The 19,130-nt window shown below is 45.5% G+C and overlaps 1 protein-coding gene across 1 annotated transcript; it reads left to right on the forward strand.

Moving 5' to 3' along the window:
- The first annotated feature begins 1,355 nt into the window (after positions 1–1,355).
- Positions 1,356–14,324, forward strand: ANKS4B (ankyrin repeat and sterile alpha motif domain containing 4B). Its single transcript, XM_035131588.2, has 2 exons — positions 1,356–1,609; positions 12,505–14,324. The coding sequence occupies exons 1-2, from the start codon at positions 1,446–1,448 to the stop codon at positions 13,586–13,588; spliced, it is 1,248 nt and encodes a 415-aa protein (XP_034987479.2). The 5' UTR covers positions 1,356–1,445; the 3' UTR covers positions 13,589–14,324.
- Positions 14,325–19,130: the final 4,806 nt, after the last annotated feature.

Raw genomic sequence — 19,130 nt, forward strand, 5'->3', positions numbered from 1 at the left:
TCTCCCCCAGTCCCCCCCCCACAAGGCTGCAGTGCTTAGTGCTTACAGGGAGTAAGACCCACGACACACTGAAATGTACTTCCTTTCAGGAAACTTGCTTGCACTACAAGGATACGGTATCAAACAACTACAAGAAGTTTAAAAGCATCCTTTCAAACAACTGTTAAGTTCCTCCTAATGAGTCCCACACACATCATTCCCTCATTTCAGAGCGAAATGATTTGAGCCTTGGGATGTCTTTTCTGAGGACCAAGGGGGAAATAATCGTTCTAGTGGTAGATCAAAACACCATTCAGTGTTGATTCAACACTTACAAAAAAGGGAAGAAGAAAACTCCCACTCAAATGAAGCTCATTCTTTAAGAGCTTTGCAAGGGTCTAGATTCTATAGATGGTAGAGCTAATAAAGTCCTCCCGAGTGGGAAATTGCGGTCTCTTTGGATCTTTTCCGAACTGCTTGACAGAACCAACAGTGTGACTCATTAGGCATTAAGTCTCCTCCTCCTCCTCCTCCTCCTCCTCCTCCTCCTCCTCCTCCTCCTCCTCCTCCTCCTCCTCCTCCTCCTCTTCTTCTTCTTCTTCTTCTTCTTCTTCTTCTTCTTCTTCTTCTTCTTCTTCTTCTTCTTCTTCCTGGTTTCCTTATAACGGACCCAAAAACTGATATAAATCCCACTCCCCTGCTGCTGGTCGCTCGATATATTCAGTTGTAACACAGGATATTGCAACACAGCTCTCCTAGCCAAGGGTCCCAACTTGAATAAAATATTAGGGGGGAGGGGGGTTTAAGCAGGTAGGCCCCACCCTGTATAATAAATCACATGATGTCGCACACACAACCATTTGAATGGAAATTCCCCTCAACTTTGGAGAAGATCACAGCACTCAAAATGGCCGACACGATCTTGTGTTTAAAAACGGGATGTCCCGTTTTTCCCCAGAACAGTTGACAGGTATACTGTTGAACCACTCAGAGAACTCTAACTCTGGGATGGGAGCAGGGGTCTCCTCACAACTTTGGGGGAAGCCGTGAGCGTTTAAAGCGGTATAATACCGCTTTAAATGTGCAGTGTGGATGTACATAGCCTCAGTATGAGGCAGCTTCCTTTCTTAGGAGAGGCCTCCATTTATAACACAAATAGGCCTATTTCCCCCTTGTCAAATGCTGAAGAAAATGGAGTTGGATGGGGTGCCCTTACTCTGCGTAGGCATTTGGGCATTGTGAGAAGTACAGTGAAGGTCCCTCAAAGTTATGACTGAGGAGATGACATTTTCAAGAACGGTGCAAACAGGAGTGACCTTTGCTTCCTCATTTTTTTTATCTTGCCGCCCTGCTGCCTGCGGCTATTAATTAACTAGCTGTGTTTCCGGAAGCGTTCAGCCATTGAATCCAACGGCTACACTGTTTGAGGAGGATTCTGCCTCAGACAGATCCTACCAGCGGGGAAGATGTCCACCCGGTACCACCAGGCAGCTGCCGACGGCAATCTGGACCTACTCAGAGAAGCCACCAAAAAAGACCTGAACACTTCGGACGCGGATGGGATGACACCGACCTTGCTGGTGGCTTACCATGGCAACCTGGAGGCTATGGAAATAATCTGCCGAAGAGGGTAAATTCAGCAAGCTTTGATATATGCCAAAATGTGTCTTTTCTTAAAATCCTAAAACCTGCAGGGAGAGGGATGGGAAAGTGACGTGGGATAAGATGCAGAAGGTTCTTTGTTTTAGAGCTGATCAGGGAATGAGGAGGGGAAATCTATACAGTATAAGAAACCCCACCCAGAAGTTGTATCCCATGCTAGTCCTACACAGAGCAGAGCTATTGAAATCAATGGGCATTGAATTCAGTGATTCTACTTTGAGTTGAACCTAGTTAGATACAACTTTTTGCCTTGTGTTTAAGACCGTAAGAACATAAATGAGCTGGTTGGTGGCGTTGTCAATGTGGGCTGCCTGCTTGGTGGGGAGCCATGGCGGGGACTTTTTAGTGGTGGTTCCCCATTTGTGGAATGCCCTCCCTACTGAGGTGTGTTCGTCTCTCTCTCTCATTAAGCACTTTTAGGGGAGAATTTTAAAAAACAATCCTGTTTACCCAGGCATTTGATGGCTCCATTCTTGGCAAGCTTGGAATTATCAGTTCTGAGAGCTAGTGATCTTTTTAAAAGGTTTAAACAGTCTTTAGAGGTGTTAAATTGTATTCTTTCATTATTTACATGTTTGCTACTGTGGGCTCCTTGGGAAGGAAGGGTGAGATATACATTTATTAAATAATAATACGACCCATCTAGTCCAGCATCCTGTTCTCACAGTGGCCAACCAGATGTCAATAACACTCCCTCATTCAGTGGTTTCCATTTGCTGGTATTCAATGGCATTACTATTTGTGATCGTGGAAGCAGACCACAGCCATCACGACTAGTGGCCACTAGTATTTTTGTGCTCCATTTATTTCTCTAATTCTCTTATAAAGCAATACAAGTTGGTGGCCATCATGGGCCTCCTGAGGGTTCGAATTCTGTGTTTAACATGCGACTGTTCTTTTCATCTGTCCTGAATCTTCCAATCTTCGGCTTCATGAGATGTCCATGAAGTCTGGGGTTAGGAGAGAGGGAGAAACACTTTTCTCCACCCACTTTCTCCCGTGTCATGCATAGTTTTATAAGTTCCCTTTAGGTCACCTCTTATTCCCTTTTTCTCTAAGCTTAAAAGCCCCCAAACGCTGTAAGCTTTGCTTGTAGATGGATGGGCTCCACCCCCTTGATCATTTTGGTTGCCCTTTTTTCCCTGAACCTTTTCCACCTCCACAATAACCAGAGCAGGTCCCAGGTTCTCGGTGGGCTTCCTGCTGGGGTGTGGGCACTCAACACATGAGTTGAGTGTAAGAAGGTTAGAAGGAAGGGCCATAGCTCAGTGGAAACGCATCTGCTTTGCATCCAGAAGATCTCTGCCTGGTGCAGTTCCCCAGTTGTCAGGTTTAGCACTTTGCTCACACAAGACACGCAACACTGGCAGTTTTACTAGTTGAGGTTCATTTAGCAATAACAGGCTCTCAGCTCCCACAACTCATTCCTCACTGTCGGAGTCAGTTGACTTGACTGGCTTCCAGCTCGTCCCAAGGTGAGATATACTCCACGGTCTTCCTCTGCTTCCTGCTGGTCTTCTTTGTTCTAATCGCTTGCTCCACCTCCTACTTCTTGGAGACTCAGGTGTAGCCAATTCCTCCTCCTCTGGAGCAGAATCCAACCCCCTCCTACCACCTGCCTCCTGCATCTCTGTGCTGCTGAGAAAAATTACAGGCAGTATTCCCGAGCAAGAAGCATAGCTGCCAAGTTATCCCTTTTTTACAGGGATTTTCCCTTATGCTGAATAGGCTTCCTCGCGAGAAAAGGGAAAACTTGGCAGCTATGGCAAGAAGGGCTTATCTCACTTTCGTTGTGTGAAAGCATCAAGTTCCTGTTTTCCTCTGCCTCTTCCTCCCCCTCTGCAGAATCCTCTCTGCCGGACATGTCTCTGACACCAGTTGAGCCCTACCTGGAACCCTGGAGAACCCTGCTCACAGTCTATGTAGAAAAAACTCTGCTAGATGGTTCAAGGATCTGACTCGGAAAGGCAGGTTCCTAGAATCATAGTTGGAAAGGACCCTATGGCTCATCTAGTCCAATCCCCCTCAATGCAGGAATCTGCAACCATACAGGGATCAAACCTGTGACCTTGCCGTCATCAGCACCAAGCTCTAACCAACTGAGCTAAACTGGGCCACACCAGAATCATGGCTAGGAGAAAGTGGGTGGGTGGGTGGTGAGCCTTCTTCCTGAATGCTGGAAGGAATGCTCCCAACAAGGAAACCTGTTTAACTCAGAGGTTTCCAGCCCAAAGAATTCAGAGCAAGGAAGACAATAATTTCTGTAGACTCAAAATTGCTTGTACACTTGGAAATCGATTGAACAGAATTGAACCAGGATTATATATACCTGCAATAATGCCTTTAGCACTTGACATGCGTTTGTGGGAGACGTAGGTGATCGAAATCCAGTTAAGAAGCAATCTTCTTCTAATTAGAGTCACTCAAAGGTACCTCAACCACTGCTTTGCAACTTGTATTAATCTCTTTCAATCTGCTTGGGTTGGAATCTGCGTCTGTGCGTTGAACTCCTCTCTTGAACTTCCACAAGGAAGGGCTGTCTGAACGGGGGAGATGAATGTGGATTTTTGGACACATGTTGAACTGTTCAAAGGGCCCAATGAGGAGGATAAGTATCAACAAGGAGGAAATGATTGTATGAGTTGGAATGGACCCCAAGGGTCATCTAGTCCAGGCCCCAGCAATGCAGGAATCTCAACACACGGTCCCCCATCCAATTTGAAACCATACCAGACCCTGGCTTAGCTTTGCAAATGTGCTAGCTGTTTTGTTGCTGCATCACCAAGAAAGGAACCCACCGGCTTCCTTTTTATGTGTTAGCCCCAGGTCTTAAAATAAATCGTTATTTATTTCATTTATGAATTGCCTCCTATGAGGCATCTCAAAGCGATTTCACAACCCAATAAAAACGTGTATGAAACAATTGCATATATAAAACAGTTAAAAACTGTTACACATACGAAAACAGATTTAAAAAGTTACATCTATAAAAACAACTTCAAATACAATACGGATATTGACTGAGGGCCATAGTACTGGGTTGTGTGTGTCTGTGTAGAATAAAAGACTGATATGAGCTATGCTGAAATAATGCATAAAGCAAGGGAGGCTCAAGCCTAGGAGGCAACAGGGGCAGTTTTAGGGTAGTGTGACTGGTTCAGCTGCAGGGGGCGCCACAACAGTGCAGTGTAGAACAGAGCCTTAGAGGTGGAAGGCACCAATTTTTAGTGTTGCACAGGGTGGCGCTGAAGTTTGGCAACCACTGGGGACAAATGCAGCCCTCTGTGACCAGCACTTGGGACTGTCCTCAAGCCACAACTTCCCCACCCAACCACAAGCCTCACTTGTCCTGCTCTGTGTCCTCCTGATGACATTTTGTCAGGCTGAGATGTGCCCTTGAATTGTAACAGTGCCTCTTGCCTGCCTGGTTAGAAATATGACTCTTGCTCATCCGCAATGCAGTCCACAATGCAAAAGCAACGGCAGATCCATTTAAAAGACATCAGGTGCACATTTAAAGCACATGATCCCTCGTGTGTGTGTGTGTAATTGTAAGAACTGTAGTTTTGCTGTCACAGAGCTCCAGTTCCTCTGTGTTTCTCCAAAAATAAGACATCGTCTTATATTTATTTTTCCTCAAAAACAAAAACAAAACACAGTGGCTTATTTTTTGGGGTATGGCTTATTTTCGGGGTATGGCTTATTTTCGGAGAAACACAGTAGCCCCTCTGACAAAATTCAGTTCCCAAGATTCTTTGGGGGAAGCCTTGTGTGTTGAACGTGCTTTAATTGTCTGGTATCCACCTGCCTTTTGCCTCTGAACCCACCTGTCAGTGCTGTTGTGGATTTTAAAACACATGCAGAGAAATATTTCTTCAGCTACTTGTGAGCTTTATTTGGGCTCATACAATCAGTGATCACCGGAGAGTCTCAGAAAAAGAGAACTCCAAATTCTCTGACAGAAAGCTGGTATACTTATAGGAAAACAAAGCCTACAGCATAGGATTCAGATAAAACATAAGCTTCTAATAGGTTAAATTCCTCTCTTTTTTAATATGGGGAGATAACTTTTCTCCTTCCCTGCAGAGTTCCTAGGCAGATGACATTAGGAGCAGAATACAAATCCCAGGAAGACCAACTCCTTTTATGCTTATCAGGAAAAGCTCAGAGGCATGTTGGCCCCAGAAAGTTGTTCAGAACAGAAGGTGGTCCTCAATTCCTCATTGCTGGCTTAGAGTGTTAGAACAGAACGCAAACTTCAAGTATAGGAAGATAAAGAATTTCTTGTTGTTGTTTAGTCGTTTAGTGGTGTCTGACTCTTTGTGACCCCATGGACCAGAGCACGCCAGGCAATCCTGTCTTCCACTGCCTCCCACAGCTTGGTCAGACTCATGTTGTCCCCTTCTCCTAGTGCGGCTTGGGTGTGGCTTGCTCTTTCATATGCTATGTTTTATTGCCAGTAAAAGCAACCTTTTACTGTACCAAAGTACAATTGCTTATCCTAAATTTACAGCCTAGTAAAATGAATTATCACTCCATAGACTTTACTAATAAAAAAAGGAACCAAGGCTTGTCATTACCGAGGTGGTCAATGCCTGCTTGGGCTATACCACTTTGAACTGACCTGGGTGTGGGGATGATTAGGGAGGCAGGAGAGGATATATTATTTAATGATATCCTTCCTAACTTGTGCTAGCAAGTTCCATATTCTAGCAGAGTTCCAAACATCCACCTTTTAAAATCACGCAGCGACCAGCTTGTTGCTGACTCATCTGAGTCTTACTATTAAAGATCCCTTCCTGGTAAAAATCCCTTCTAATCCCTCTTAAAAAGAATAAACACAAGAATCTGATTAACGTTAATATAAAAGTAGTTTACTCACAGATTCATTCAGGTTCACAGACATATCCCTGAAGGCAGGCTTAGGTTACATAACAACTAGAACTATTCCATAAAGAAGTTAGTCCCAAGTGACTGCGACTAAGCAGTCACTTCTCCAAACACACAGCAACGTACAAAATGGAAAAGACACACTGATCAGAACATGGAAGCCGTGTGCTCCTCCATGCTAGTATAACAGACCACACCCTCTTCAAGTCACACGTAGTGGAAGTCTGTCTCATCTCAAGAGGAAACAGGATGTTTTCTCCTGAGTGGTGCAAACCATCCCCTAACATGTCCACTGTAGGAATGTTGTACAGTGGTGCCTCGCAAGACGAATTTAATTCGTTCCGCGAGTCAATTCATTTTACGAAAAATTCCTATTGCGAATTGCAGTTTCCCATAGGAATGCATTGAAATTTCTTTTTTTGCCCATAGGAATGCATTAATTAAATTTCAATGCATTCCTATGGGGAAACTGCGATGCGCAAGACGAATTTTTCGCGAAACGAATTCGTCTTGTGAGTCACCATCAGATCGCAAGACACATTCGTCTGGTGAAAAATTCGTCTTGCAGGGCATTCGTCTTGCAAGGTACCACTGTACTTGACTGCAGTTTTACATCCCACACTGGGTTGGGTGGGATGTCACATGATGAAATGTTCCGCTATGATTCCCAAACTGTGGTTTACGGACCACCGGTGGTCTGCAAGCGTCATTCAGGTGGTCCATGGAGGGTCTGTTAAAATGCAATTAAAAACCATGTAGCATCTAGCACAGGGCATTACAATGACCGCAACAGGCGGAAAGATCATGACGCCGTCCACCAAGCCTCTCAGTAAATGTCAAGTGGTTCATTGGAGATTAGCAGGAATTGAAATCCACTCTTCAGTGCAAAATTGCATTTTGAGGAAAGGCCATAGCCAAGTGGCAGAGCATCTGTTTTGCATGCAGAGGGTCCCAGGTTCAATCCCCGGCCTCTCCGGGTAGGGCTCCCTCAAAACCTGATGAGCCACTGTCACTCAACGCTCATCCAGACTTCCTTTTGTGCAGCACGTTCCAGGCACAACTCTGTGCTTTAAAGCTGCGTGTTGGAGTGGTTTTGTTTTTTGTTTTGGTCTCAGTGCTTTCCCCAGGAAAACACATCTTTTGCCCCTGAATCAGAGCAAAAACCCAACTGCATTTGCTCTGATTCAATGGTAAAAGGTGGGTTTCCCCGGGGAAAACCCCAGGACAAAAACAGAAAAAGCCACTGCTCAGACATGGAGCTTTAAAGCCCAAGAAAAGTGGCACAAAAGGAAGCCTGGATGAGCCCTTAATGTAGACAGCAATGAGCTAGATTATCAAAATAATGTTGCACACCACCCCAATCTCTGAGCGGTGCAAGTTTCCAGGGGCTCACCCACAGCTCGTGTTTCCTTTTGTAAATGAGGCACAGTGGAGACTGTGTTGTCTTTAGGAAGTATGGTTTATTTGCACATATATACAACCTGCGCCTGTTATGGAGGGGCTTACAGCATTAACACTCCAAGAAGGTCTTGCTTCTTCCATGGCCACAGTCTTGGATGCCAGCAGAAACCAGCCATTACTCTCTGACCCTTACTGTGTTTAACAGACGGCCATTTCCCCCTTTCTCAGCTCACCTCCCAGCCAACTGCAATCCTAAAACAACAACTCCCCTTCCAACCCCGCCCTTTGTCCTACTAACTCACTCAGAGCTGGAGGAGGGGCCCCTCCTGAGAGCCATCCGACACAGAGTCCCCGCTTTCTTAATGTCTTATCACCTTGCTTTTGTAAAATTAGTGACTCATACTTAGTGGGTGTTTTCATGCTGACCTGGCTATTCTGGAAATTGAATCCCATCTGGAGCTGGGGATTCTGCGGGCTTGATTAAATTATAACACTTACTAAATCCAGGAATTATAGGGAATATGGCACCCCCAAACCCTGGCACCCACAGCTCATAAATTATTTGTTCTCCATCACAAAGGCAAATCCTAAATCTCAATGAGTGAAACTATCATTTAAAAAATGGGTCATCTTCCTGACTTGTGACTGATCGCATTAAATTATCTAAGAGACAAACTCAATAGAAGTTTGTGCCTGGTCTGGATTTTTTTATTATTAAAAAAACCCCTTTGGTATAAGACAACAGATGCCCTGCAGCTCATGTTGGAGAACATTGAATCACTGTGACCTGATGTGCAGGGAAACCTATTCATACAGACAGGCCCTTAATTTCACTGACATCAATAGGAGTAAAATGAGATTTTAACAGTTTAGCTTAAACCAGTTATGGGTAAACTCATGAGAAGTGATATAGTAGCCCTGTGTCTGCATACAAAGCAATCATAGCTAATTAGAAATAATACTTAGCATCTGTGTAGCGCTTTCAAGTGTTCAAAGTGCTTTACGTGCATTACCTAGTTGCAATCCTTACAACAACCCTGTAAGGTAGTATTATTGTCACCCATATTGCTCAGAGAGTGGCTTGCCAGTGTGGTGTAGTGGTAAAGAGCGGTGGACTCGTAATCTGGGGAACCAGGTTCACATCCCTGCTCCTCCACATGCAGCTGCTGGGTGACCTTGGGCTAGTCACACTTCTCTGAAGTCTCTCAGCCCAGCTCACCTCACAGAGTGTCTGTTGTGGGGGAGGAAGGGAAAGGAGAATGTTAGCCGCTTTGAGACTCCTTAGGGTAGTGATAAAGCGGGATATCAAATCCAAACTCCTCCTCCTCCTCCTCCTCCTCCTCTTCTTCTTCTTCTTCTTCTTCTTCTTCTTCTTCTTCTTCTTCTTCTTCTTCTTCTTCTTCTTCTTCTTCTTCTTCTTCTTCTTCCCTAGTGAGTTCATGGCAGAGTCAAGATCTAAGCCATGGATTGTGATATTTGTAGCTTACAACGTGATCCAGTATAAATCTACTCAGAAGTTAATCCCGCTGAGTTCTATGAAACTTTCTTCCCAGTTATGTGTGACTGTGTCTCTGGTGCCTTACACAAGATCAGTCCCCTTAAAATGATTTAGCTCAGCAATTCCCAAACTCTTTTCCTCTACAGAGAGCTTGAACATTATTGAGAGTTTTGGTGGAGCACTTAATCATTTTTCTGCCCGTTGTAGCAACTGCAGTTCTCTCTGCTAGGTGATTTGCAATTGCATTTTTATTGCTTCTGTTTCTTGAATTGTATTTTATTGTATTGCAATAACGATGTACTTTGCCCTGCGTTGCTTAGGCTGCATCCACATGGCACTTTCACAACCTTTCCCTAACTGTTAATTCCACATTACATTTGACCACAAATGCTCATTAAATTTGAGCACAAACACAACATAAAAGGCACTTCCGAAACTATAGTGGAATACCTAAACAAGTTTAGCAACCATTTCCATATTATTTGCAGGTGGGGGGGGGGGTTGGAAGCAAAAAAAACACTGAAATTAGCACTTAACTTGCACACTCTGGTTCCAGAATATAAACACAAAGCACATTATAAAATCAAAAACAAAAGCAAAACAAACCAATAACACCACCCCATAAGAAGGAAGGACAGTTAAACTTGTATACCTATGTTGCCTGACCCCTGATTATAGGGGGCATCCCACTAAATTCTGCTCAGAGAAACCCATTAAAATGAATGAGAATGACCAACCGAGGCCCGTTAAGATAAGCGGGTTGCACTGAGCATAACTTGGCAGAATGCAATCCCCCGTGGTAAGCTAAGGAAGGTAGACGTGATGGTATTGAGTGTTCTTTCCAGTTCGGTGACTCTGTAATTGTATGATTGCAAGATTGGGGTCTGGGCAAGAGTCTGCTAAAGCAGTTGGACAGGAGTTTACCCAAATGGTTGCACATGTCTCCTTTGTCCAGAAGATTGTCAGATTGCTATCAATAGCTGCCTTTTGAATGACTGGAAAATTCCTGACAAGGGGGAGATCTTTCCCTGCATCCAAGCAGAGGATGTGTGTGTAAAGCACAGGTGACCATTTTGAGCCAGGCTGAGGATAGGCAGAGAGCTGAAGCTTTGGAACAAACAATATTTACTGATGCTGCCTGCCTGCCTGCCTGCCTGCCTGAGTATTTACAATAAAACAATGAACAGGATGGTGATACAATGACTACTGCAATTGACACAAGATAATATCACCAAGGCACCTGTCTGCAAACAAACAATAAACATCCATAAAAATTGCAAAAGTAGTTTCTTTCCCCAGATAGAAAGAGGATGATGTCTTTTAGTTTGTTAAACCTCCTTTAACAAACTGAAGCACATTGTCCTCTTTCTATGTTCCTCCCGATGGAAACATGCAGATGGGGATAGATACACCCCTGCTTTAAGTCGTTTACATACTGTCTTCTTTTGTATACCGTATTATTTACTACAAAGTTTGCTGACTAAGCTCTTTAGCGACAAAACATTGGATTACTGGAACGAGGTCCGAGCACTGAACCACTGATGTATTACAAGTGAACTCCTTATTTATTGTGTTTGCTATTAAGATAAAATCTATTTGGGAAAGAAACTACTTTTGCAATGGCACCCAAAAATGGGATGTTCTGATTTTATCAGGACAGTTGAGGGGTCTCAGATACGCTCTGACTATGTGGTATATATTCAGCTCCAGTTGAAGACAAGTAATGCCTTCTGTGCAAATGTTTGAAAAACTTCTCAAGAGCAAATACAGTTGGGAGAACAAAGGGCCTGGGGGAAATAGATGACTTCTATCAGAATTCAATAGCAACGCATTAAAGTTAAGTATATAGAGCCAGGATGTGCTTCCTCTTACTGAATTTACAAGAGGCTGCCATGGATACAGGCAGCTTGTCGGGAGCCACTGAATGTAAGTCTCAACAATTTATATTCAGAGAGGGAAACCTGCGGATAAGGTTGCCCATATTACCAAAGTCGGGGAGACAGAGATTGTAATGAGCGGGCTACTCAGCTGCAAATGTAACTGTATGCAAAAGGCTGTAAAAATCAAATCCCCCTCCCCTTCATGTAACATCATCATCATCAATTAATGTATAGCTTGCCCTTCCTCTTCAAGGAGCAAACACATCCACAGCAAAACTACTTTAAAAACAAGCATTCTAAAAACAGCTGAAAGAGTTACAGTTAAAACATTCTAAAAAGAGTTAAAAACATTCAGTCACTCTGCACTGGGGTAGGAAGCCTCTTGGGCACCCGGAGCAGCAAACATGACGTGCACCTAGGGGTGGGGCACTGCTACGTAGTGCGCATGCGCAGCATCGTTACGTATGATGCATGCATCACTATGTACGATGCATGTGTTGCTATGTAGCAGGGTGCCGCCGGCGGCGCTTGCACTGCCCCCCAAAAGACGGAGGTAGGAGCGGGCTGCCCCCTCCGCTCCCCACTTGCTATGCCCCTGTCACTCTGTTATCCCAGGGTTCCCAGGACCAATCATCTTCAGCCATCCAATGCCTGGGCAAACAGGAATGCTTTTCACTTCCTCCTGAAAGTCAATAGCGAGGGAGACAGACTCATCTCACCAGGGTGGGCATTTCACAAACAGGGAACCACCACCAAAAAGGCCTTGCCACAAGTCAATGACAACCACACAACCCTCAGTGATTGTAGAGTTGAACCTGCTGATTGTAGAGTTGAACTAGATCTTTAAAGTTTTATTTCAAAATATTTCCGGGCTGTTCCCAAGCAGTGACCCAAATGGTTTAACCAGCCCTCTTCCCAGGAAACTCTGGGAATTTCAGCTCTGCAACAAAATGAAATGGGAATAAAGCGGCAAAAATTCCCTACACTTAGACAAGTAGCTCAGCTAGAAATGTGCTGGCCTAGAAGCTTTCTCCTTAGTGTACTAGTTTTCACCTTGCAGGGAAGAATTAAAAAATGGTGCTCCCAGCACCATTTTTCAAGTAGTACTATCCACTCTACCTTATTATGTTGCCTTTGGAAAACTCCAGAGTTGAGTTCAATTGTCTGAGTCCTTCATGTTTTGTTTCTTTCCAGAGGAAACCCAGATAAGTGTGACATTTGGGGGAACACTCCCCTTCACCACGCTGCCGCGAATGGCCATGTCCATTGCATAACATTCTTAATCAATTTTGGTGCCAATATCTTCGCCCTGGATAATAACATGCGTTCTCCTCTCGACGTGGCTGCCAGCAGGAACCAATACGAATGTGTCAGGATCCTCGACATTGCCGCTACTGAGCAGAACCTCAAGAATCCCAAGAGAGTCTCTCAGCTCAAGACCCAGGCTCGGCACGATGCAGAAAAGCAAATCCAGGAATGCGAGCGGCGTCAGGAGAAACACGAACACGAAATGGCCAGGAATTTCAGCAAAGGATCCATGCATTCAAAGAGGGGGACAGCCACAAGGACAAAAGTCTCCAGTTTCTTTGCATCCACTTCACTGGGCACACTGCCCAACAAGCTGAAAGACACCTTCAAGCTAAGGCTGAAAAGGAAAGAGGAGAATCTCGATGGTCAAGAAGCAAATGCCCAAGAGGGAGGCACCCCAGCCGGACGAACCGCCGTGATGGATGTGTTCAACGAAGAAGACGAGGAAGACCTGACCAAGGACTTCCAAAGGAAAAACGGCATTTCTGACGATGACGACGAGCTGGGCCAAAGGTCCATCTTCCACCGGCCGGGTCTTGGCAACATTGTCTTTAAAAACAACTTGCCCACCATGGGCAAAAACTTTGACGCGACGATGCTCGAGAAAGAAGGCATCGGCTTCAAAATGCCCAATGAGCTGCTTCAGTTCAAAGAGCCCGAAGATGACGGTGGTGACGCAGATGCGGAGAACAATCCGGAAGAGTCTTGGATTGAAGAGGATATCGGGTGGGATGACGGGAAAGTGGAGACCACCCCCCTGGAGGTGTTTTTGGCGTCCCAGAACCTGAACGAACTCCTTCCCATCTTGATAAGGGAAAACATTGATTTAGAGGCCCTGGTGCTTTGTTCGGATGAAGACCTGCGGAGCATTCAGATGCAGCTAGGGCCAAGGAAGAAAATCCTTCATGCAGTTGACAGAAGAATGCAGGCTCTGGCAAACCCGGGCAAGGCTGCAGATACGCAGTTATAAACCATGAAGTTCCTGTCTTGCAATAGCCCCACCAAAACCGCTGCAGGGTGCAGCTGTTGCAATGTGACTGCACCATGCAGGGTGTTAGATCAGGAATGAGGAACCAGTAACCATTCATCTGTTGGACTCCCTTCAGCATGGCCAGTGCGTTGCAGTCCAGCAACAATTTGAAGGGACACAGCTTCCTCATTCAATGTGTTTAGATTCTAGAGTAGACAGCAGGGGATTTGAGCTTTTTGAAGCCACAGTGCAACTTAACAGGTTCAACTGCGGTCTGCAGGGTGATTGTTTAGTGGCTCAGATACATGCATAGGACTGGTTCCTACAAGGGGACAGAGTACCGCCACTTCCGTGATCAGAATGGCAAATAAGTTTTCTACAGGTGATCTTTATATGGAAAAGCGTCGCGTGAAGAGACAGGAGCAGAAGGAGGTCATGCATGCGAATGAACCCCATATTATTATTGTTAATATTTTTATTCATTAAATTTCTATACTCCCCTTCATCCGAGGATCAGCGGGTGGTTTACAACACAAAAACACAAAGCTACATAGGCGAGTAACAAACAAAAACAATACCCGCACCCAGTTTAAAAGGTTGTAGATTGTTTAATTAGCCAAAGGCCTGGGAGAAGAGGAATGTTTGTGGTACAAGTTCCAGAGTGGTTTAACAATCAATCTTTCTTCCAAGGGAAATCAGGGAATTGTAGCCCTGTGAGAGGAATGGGGGTGGGTGTGTGGGTGGGTGTGTCTCCTAACAGCTCTTAACAGATTACACTCCCCATAATTCTTTGGGGGAAGCCATGATGGTTTCAAGTGGTATGATACTGTTTTAAATGTCTAATGCAGACTATTCTGATGTGAATGTGTTTGTTAACAGGCACATCTATGTAGTCTCCAAATCCTAGTGATGAAACTCTAAAATGACACCATCCATGCAACCTCTAAAATAATTTCAGTTCACAGAGAGAGGGTAAAGGTAGGTTGATTGATGTATGCTGGCAGGTTTCAGGTTATTTGCTTCTTTGAGCAAATGCCCACGGCTTCCCTAGGGAAGCCCATTTTAAAACAAAGCAAAAATATATCTTCCCAGTACAGGAAAATGAGATGTCATTCCATGTGACAGCCACTGTAATAACCAGCCTTTGTTCTCACGCAGTATATTTAAGATGGTGAAACCACCGCTGATTTCTATCAGGCAAATAAAATTGGAAGTTACAAAGCTGCCTTTGGTCTGTCCAGTTGGTCTGTTTACTCCGATGCCATCAGCACTCGGAGGTCTCAAGTGTTGCTCTGATTATTGCGGAGGGAGGGAGGCTTAATGAAATCTACAGATCTCCTCCATGCCCAGGAATCCCCAAACTGCGGCCCTCCAGATGTTTTGGCCTACAACTCCCATGATCCCTAGCTAACAGGACCAGTAGTCGGGGAAGATGGGAATTGTAGTCCAAAACATCTGGAGGGCCAAAGTTTGGGGATGCCTGTCCATGACACTTCTAATTTTTAGTCATAACTTCCAAAAACATAGGCAGGGGTGGAGGAAGGGGGGCAGTGGAGGCAGGCTGCCCCGGGTGTCAGCACTGAGGGGGTGACAAAATGGCGGGCGGCACTCACCGCGGGGCCTGCAGTGCGCCCGAGCCACACATCTCTCCTGGGAGTGACGTGGTGGCTTGGGCTCCCGCGGGCTCTGCACTGCCCCAAACAGTCCGCCCACCGCCTGCCCCTCAGCTGTAGGGCAGCTGAGTGGGAGGAGGCAGGCAGACTCCTTGGAGGCCCCGCGGAGCATCCTGTCCTGGCTTGCCCCTGCTCCTGGGCCCAGGGCATGTCCACTGCCCATGGAGCCTGGTCGGCTTGCTCCACCGCTGAACACAGGCCCCCACTGCCCCTGTTTAATTCAAACACTGGACGTGAGTGGCAAAGGATTGATGTTCTGGTCCAAGTGGTGTCTTCAGCAGCAGAAATATTCTAGCAGGTGTGAGAGAGATCACAGTAAATGTTCAGGGTATGGGTAAGCAGAAAAGGCAAAGCAGGGCAGAGTCCAGCTTCCAGCAGAAGCAAACAGACAGATACTTGCTTCTGGTGATGCAAAAAAGGTAAGACAAAGGAAAACAAAGACACATCCCTACTATACATGTAATGCATTTAAAGCGCCTGGCTTCCCCTTCAATAATCCTGGGAGTTGTAGTTTGCTCCTCAGTTACAATTCCCAGGACTCTTAGCAAACAACAGTCCCAATGATTCTTTGGGAGGGAGACAGGCACTTTAAATGTACAGTGGTACCTTGGTTACAGGTAGGTAGCCGTGTTGGTCTGATGTAGTCGAAACAAAATAAAAAAATTCCAGTAGCACCTTTGGGACCAACTAAGTTTGTCATTGGTATGAGCTTTCGTGTGCATGTACCTGAAGAAGTGTGCATGCACACGAAAGCTCATACCAATGACAAACTTAGTTGGTATCTAAGGTGCTACTGGAAGGAATTTTTTAATAGTGGTACCTCCGGTTACAAACGCTTCAGGTTACAAACTCCGCTAACCCAGAAATAGTACATCAGGTTAAGAACTTTGCTTCAGGATGAGAATAGAAATCGTGTGGCGGCGGCGCAGCTGCAGCAGGAGGCCCCATTAGCTAAAGTGGTGCTTCAGGTTAAGAACGGGCCTCCAGAACAAATTAAGTTCTTAACCAGAGGTGCCACTGTATAGTGTGTATGTAGACCAAGAGAACACATAAATTCAGGTTGCAGATAGCACCTTGGACAGCTCCAGGAGGAATTCAAGCTGGAGACTCACAGCAGCAAGGCTCAAATGTTGCTTCAGCAACAAGCAGCCTCAAACTGAGTGTTAAGTACTGTAGAGCTGAACCTCAAGCTGGAAGCCTGGCACCGCCTCTGATGAGAGAAGTCTCTTCACTTAACAGGGTCTCCCCAACGATGGAGAGTCAGACCCTGGGATCACAACAGGCAACCTCGGAGAACAAAGCATTGAGAGATGGAGGCCAGACTGCCTTCTTCAGCAAGTATAAAATTACAGAGGGACATAGAGGCAGGGAGCCATGGGGATGAGTCCTCAGGCCCCTATATATAGCCTTTTGAAACATTAGCTAAGACAGATGTCACAAAAGGTATCTGGGCCAGGACTCTGGTAATTGGACCCCTGGACTTGGGCAGAAGCTTTTCCCAGCTCTGCTGCCTCAGATATAGTAGCAGCGTGAGCCAAGTACTTAATATGGAGCCTTCTACATGCCGAGCATATGCTCTGCACATGAACTGCAGGTCTTCTGCAAGTTGGCTGTAGCCCAGAAGTCCCAGGAGGAGGAAGTCAAGGTGATCAGCCTTGGGTTTGCAAGTGTACAAATGAATGAATAAAGTCAAGGTCTCTGGAATGCTACCAAATGCAAAGGGACAACCTTGAAGTCCAGGTGATGAAAGACAGTTACCAGAGATGTATTTTAAATAATCTGCCTTTGTTCATTGCTGCAGTGTAATTAGTATTTGAGAGACAAATTTAGTCTGCACAGCCAGTATGTTACAATTTAGTGATATTACATACTGTGTTTGCATTGTGATATGTTGTGAAGTACATAAGGGTTTTTTTGGGGGGGGGGTGAGTTGTTGGTGTACATTCTATTGGCTACCAGGCATAGACCTTTTCTTTTTTCTTTTTGCAAAGTTTTCAAATTCCTACAGACCTACTGTACATGATAGAAATATATTGTGTTCATTTCCAGTGATGGCCAAACTTGGCCCTCCAGCTGTTTTAGGACTGCAATTCCCATCATCCCTGACCACTGTGCTGTTAGCTAGGGATGATGGGAGTTGTAGTCCCAAAACAGCTGGAGGGCCAACTTTGGCCATTTAGACCTTGACTTCATTTATTTGCTTGTATCCATTGACTGGTCAGCGATTACACCCTCCAGGTTTGATGAAGTGAACTCCACGACTAGGAGCCCATTGTCCTCCAGTTGTTGCCAAACAACGGTTCGCTTCACTCCTGACCATTACCCATGCTGGCTGGACTGATTGGCGTTGGAGTCCAGCAACATCTGACAGACACCAGATCCCCCATCACTGTCAGGGGTAACCACTCTCTTGCCACCCAGCCATATGCTTGAGCCCCTAGTTGGCAGCTGGCATCCTTCAGCAGGTACCACTGCCCAGCAGCCATTATAGCATATCTGCATCAGCATAACATTGTTGTTTGAGATCAGTTGGCTTCTTCAGACTGGTAGTAAGGCTGTAAAGATCAGGTTGGGCAAAAGACATTCCATGCACGCATGGGAAATGAAAGTCAAGCTGCTGATGTGGGTCTGAAATTTTAGAACACAACAAGTGCCCTGCAGAGTGAGACACAAAGGCCTACTGATAAACCTCTATCCTCTCAAAGCCATATGTGCCACAGGTCATCCTTGCAACTTGTGGCAGTGAATGCCGCATATAAATTAACTGTTCTGCAAAGAAGGGCTTCTGGTTTGTCTTGAATATCCTGAAGGCTGAATGCCGAATAATTGATGCTTTTGAATTATGGTGCTGGAGGAGACTCTTGAGAGTCCCATGGACTGCAAGAAGAGCAAACCTATCCATTCTGAAGGAAATCAGCCCTGAGTGCTCACTGGAAGGACAGATCCTGAAGCTGAGGCTCCAATACTTTGGCCACAACATGAGAAGAGAAGACTCCCTGGAAAAGACCCTGGTGCTGGGAAAGATTGAGGGCACAAGGAGAAGGGGATGACAGAGGACGAGATGGTTGGACAGTGTTCTCGAAGCTACGAACATGAGTTTGACCAAACTGCGGGAGGCAGTGGAAGACAGGAGTGTCTGGCATGTTCTGGTCCATGGGGTCACGAAGAGTCGGAGACGACTAAATGACTAAACAACAACAATCCTGACGAAGTGTGCATGCACACAAAAGCTCATCCCAAAATAAAAACTTAGTTGGTCTTTAAGGTGCTACTGAAGGAATTTTTTTATTTTGTTTCGACTCAGACCAACATGGCTACCTACCTGTAACTTGAACAATCCTGCCAATTAGTTTAATTGGATGACCCTGAGTTCTAGTATTCTGAGAGGAGGGGGACCTCTCTCTATCCACTTCTTAAACACCATGAATTATCTTGAAAACGGTGGCATGCACACCCACTCCACTTTTTGCAAAAACACCAAATGCTGGTAAAGGTAAAGGGACCCCTGACCATTAGGTCCAGTCGTGACCGACTCTGGGGTTGCGGGGCTCATCTCGCGTTACTGGCCAAGGGAGCCAGCGTACAGCTTCCAGCAAAGCCGCTTCTGGCGAACCAGAGCAGCACATGGAAACACCGTTTACCTTCCCGCTGTAGCGGTCCCTATTTATCTACTTGCACTTTGATGTGCTTTCAAACTGCTAAGTTGGCAGGAGCTGGGACCGAGCAATGGGAGCTCACCCCATCGCGGGGATTAGAACCACCAACCTTCTGATCAGCAAGCCCTAGGCTGTGTGGCATAGCTGCCAAGTTATCCCTTTTTTACAGGGATTTCCCCTTATGCTGAATAGGCTTCCTCGCGAGAAAAGCGA

This window comes from Zootoca vivipara, chromosome 14 (assembly GCF_963506605.1).
Source record: "Zootoca vivipara chromosome 14, rZooViv1.1, whole genome shotgun sequence".
In the NCBI taxonomy this organism is placed as follows: Eukaryota; Metazoa; Chordata; class Lepidosauria; order Squamata; family Lacertidae; genus Zootoca; species Zootoca vivipara.

What these genes read in the sequence shown, in the direction of transcription:
- ANKS4B (XM_035131588.2), top strand. Translation starts at nt 1,446, where the DNA reads ATGTCCACCCGGTACCACCAGGCAGCTGCCGACGGCAATCTGGACCTA. An exon ending in GAAATAATCTGCCGAAGAGG is followed by an intron (nt 1,610 to 12,504) that starts GTAAATTCAGCA and finishes GTTTCTTTCCAG; the next exon opens with AGGAAACCCAGATAAGTGTG.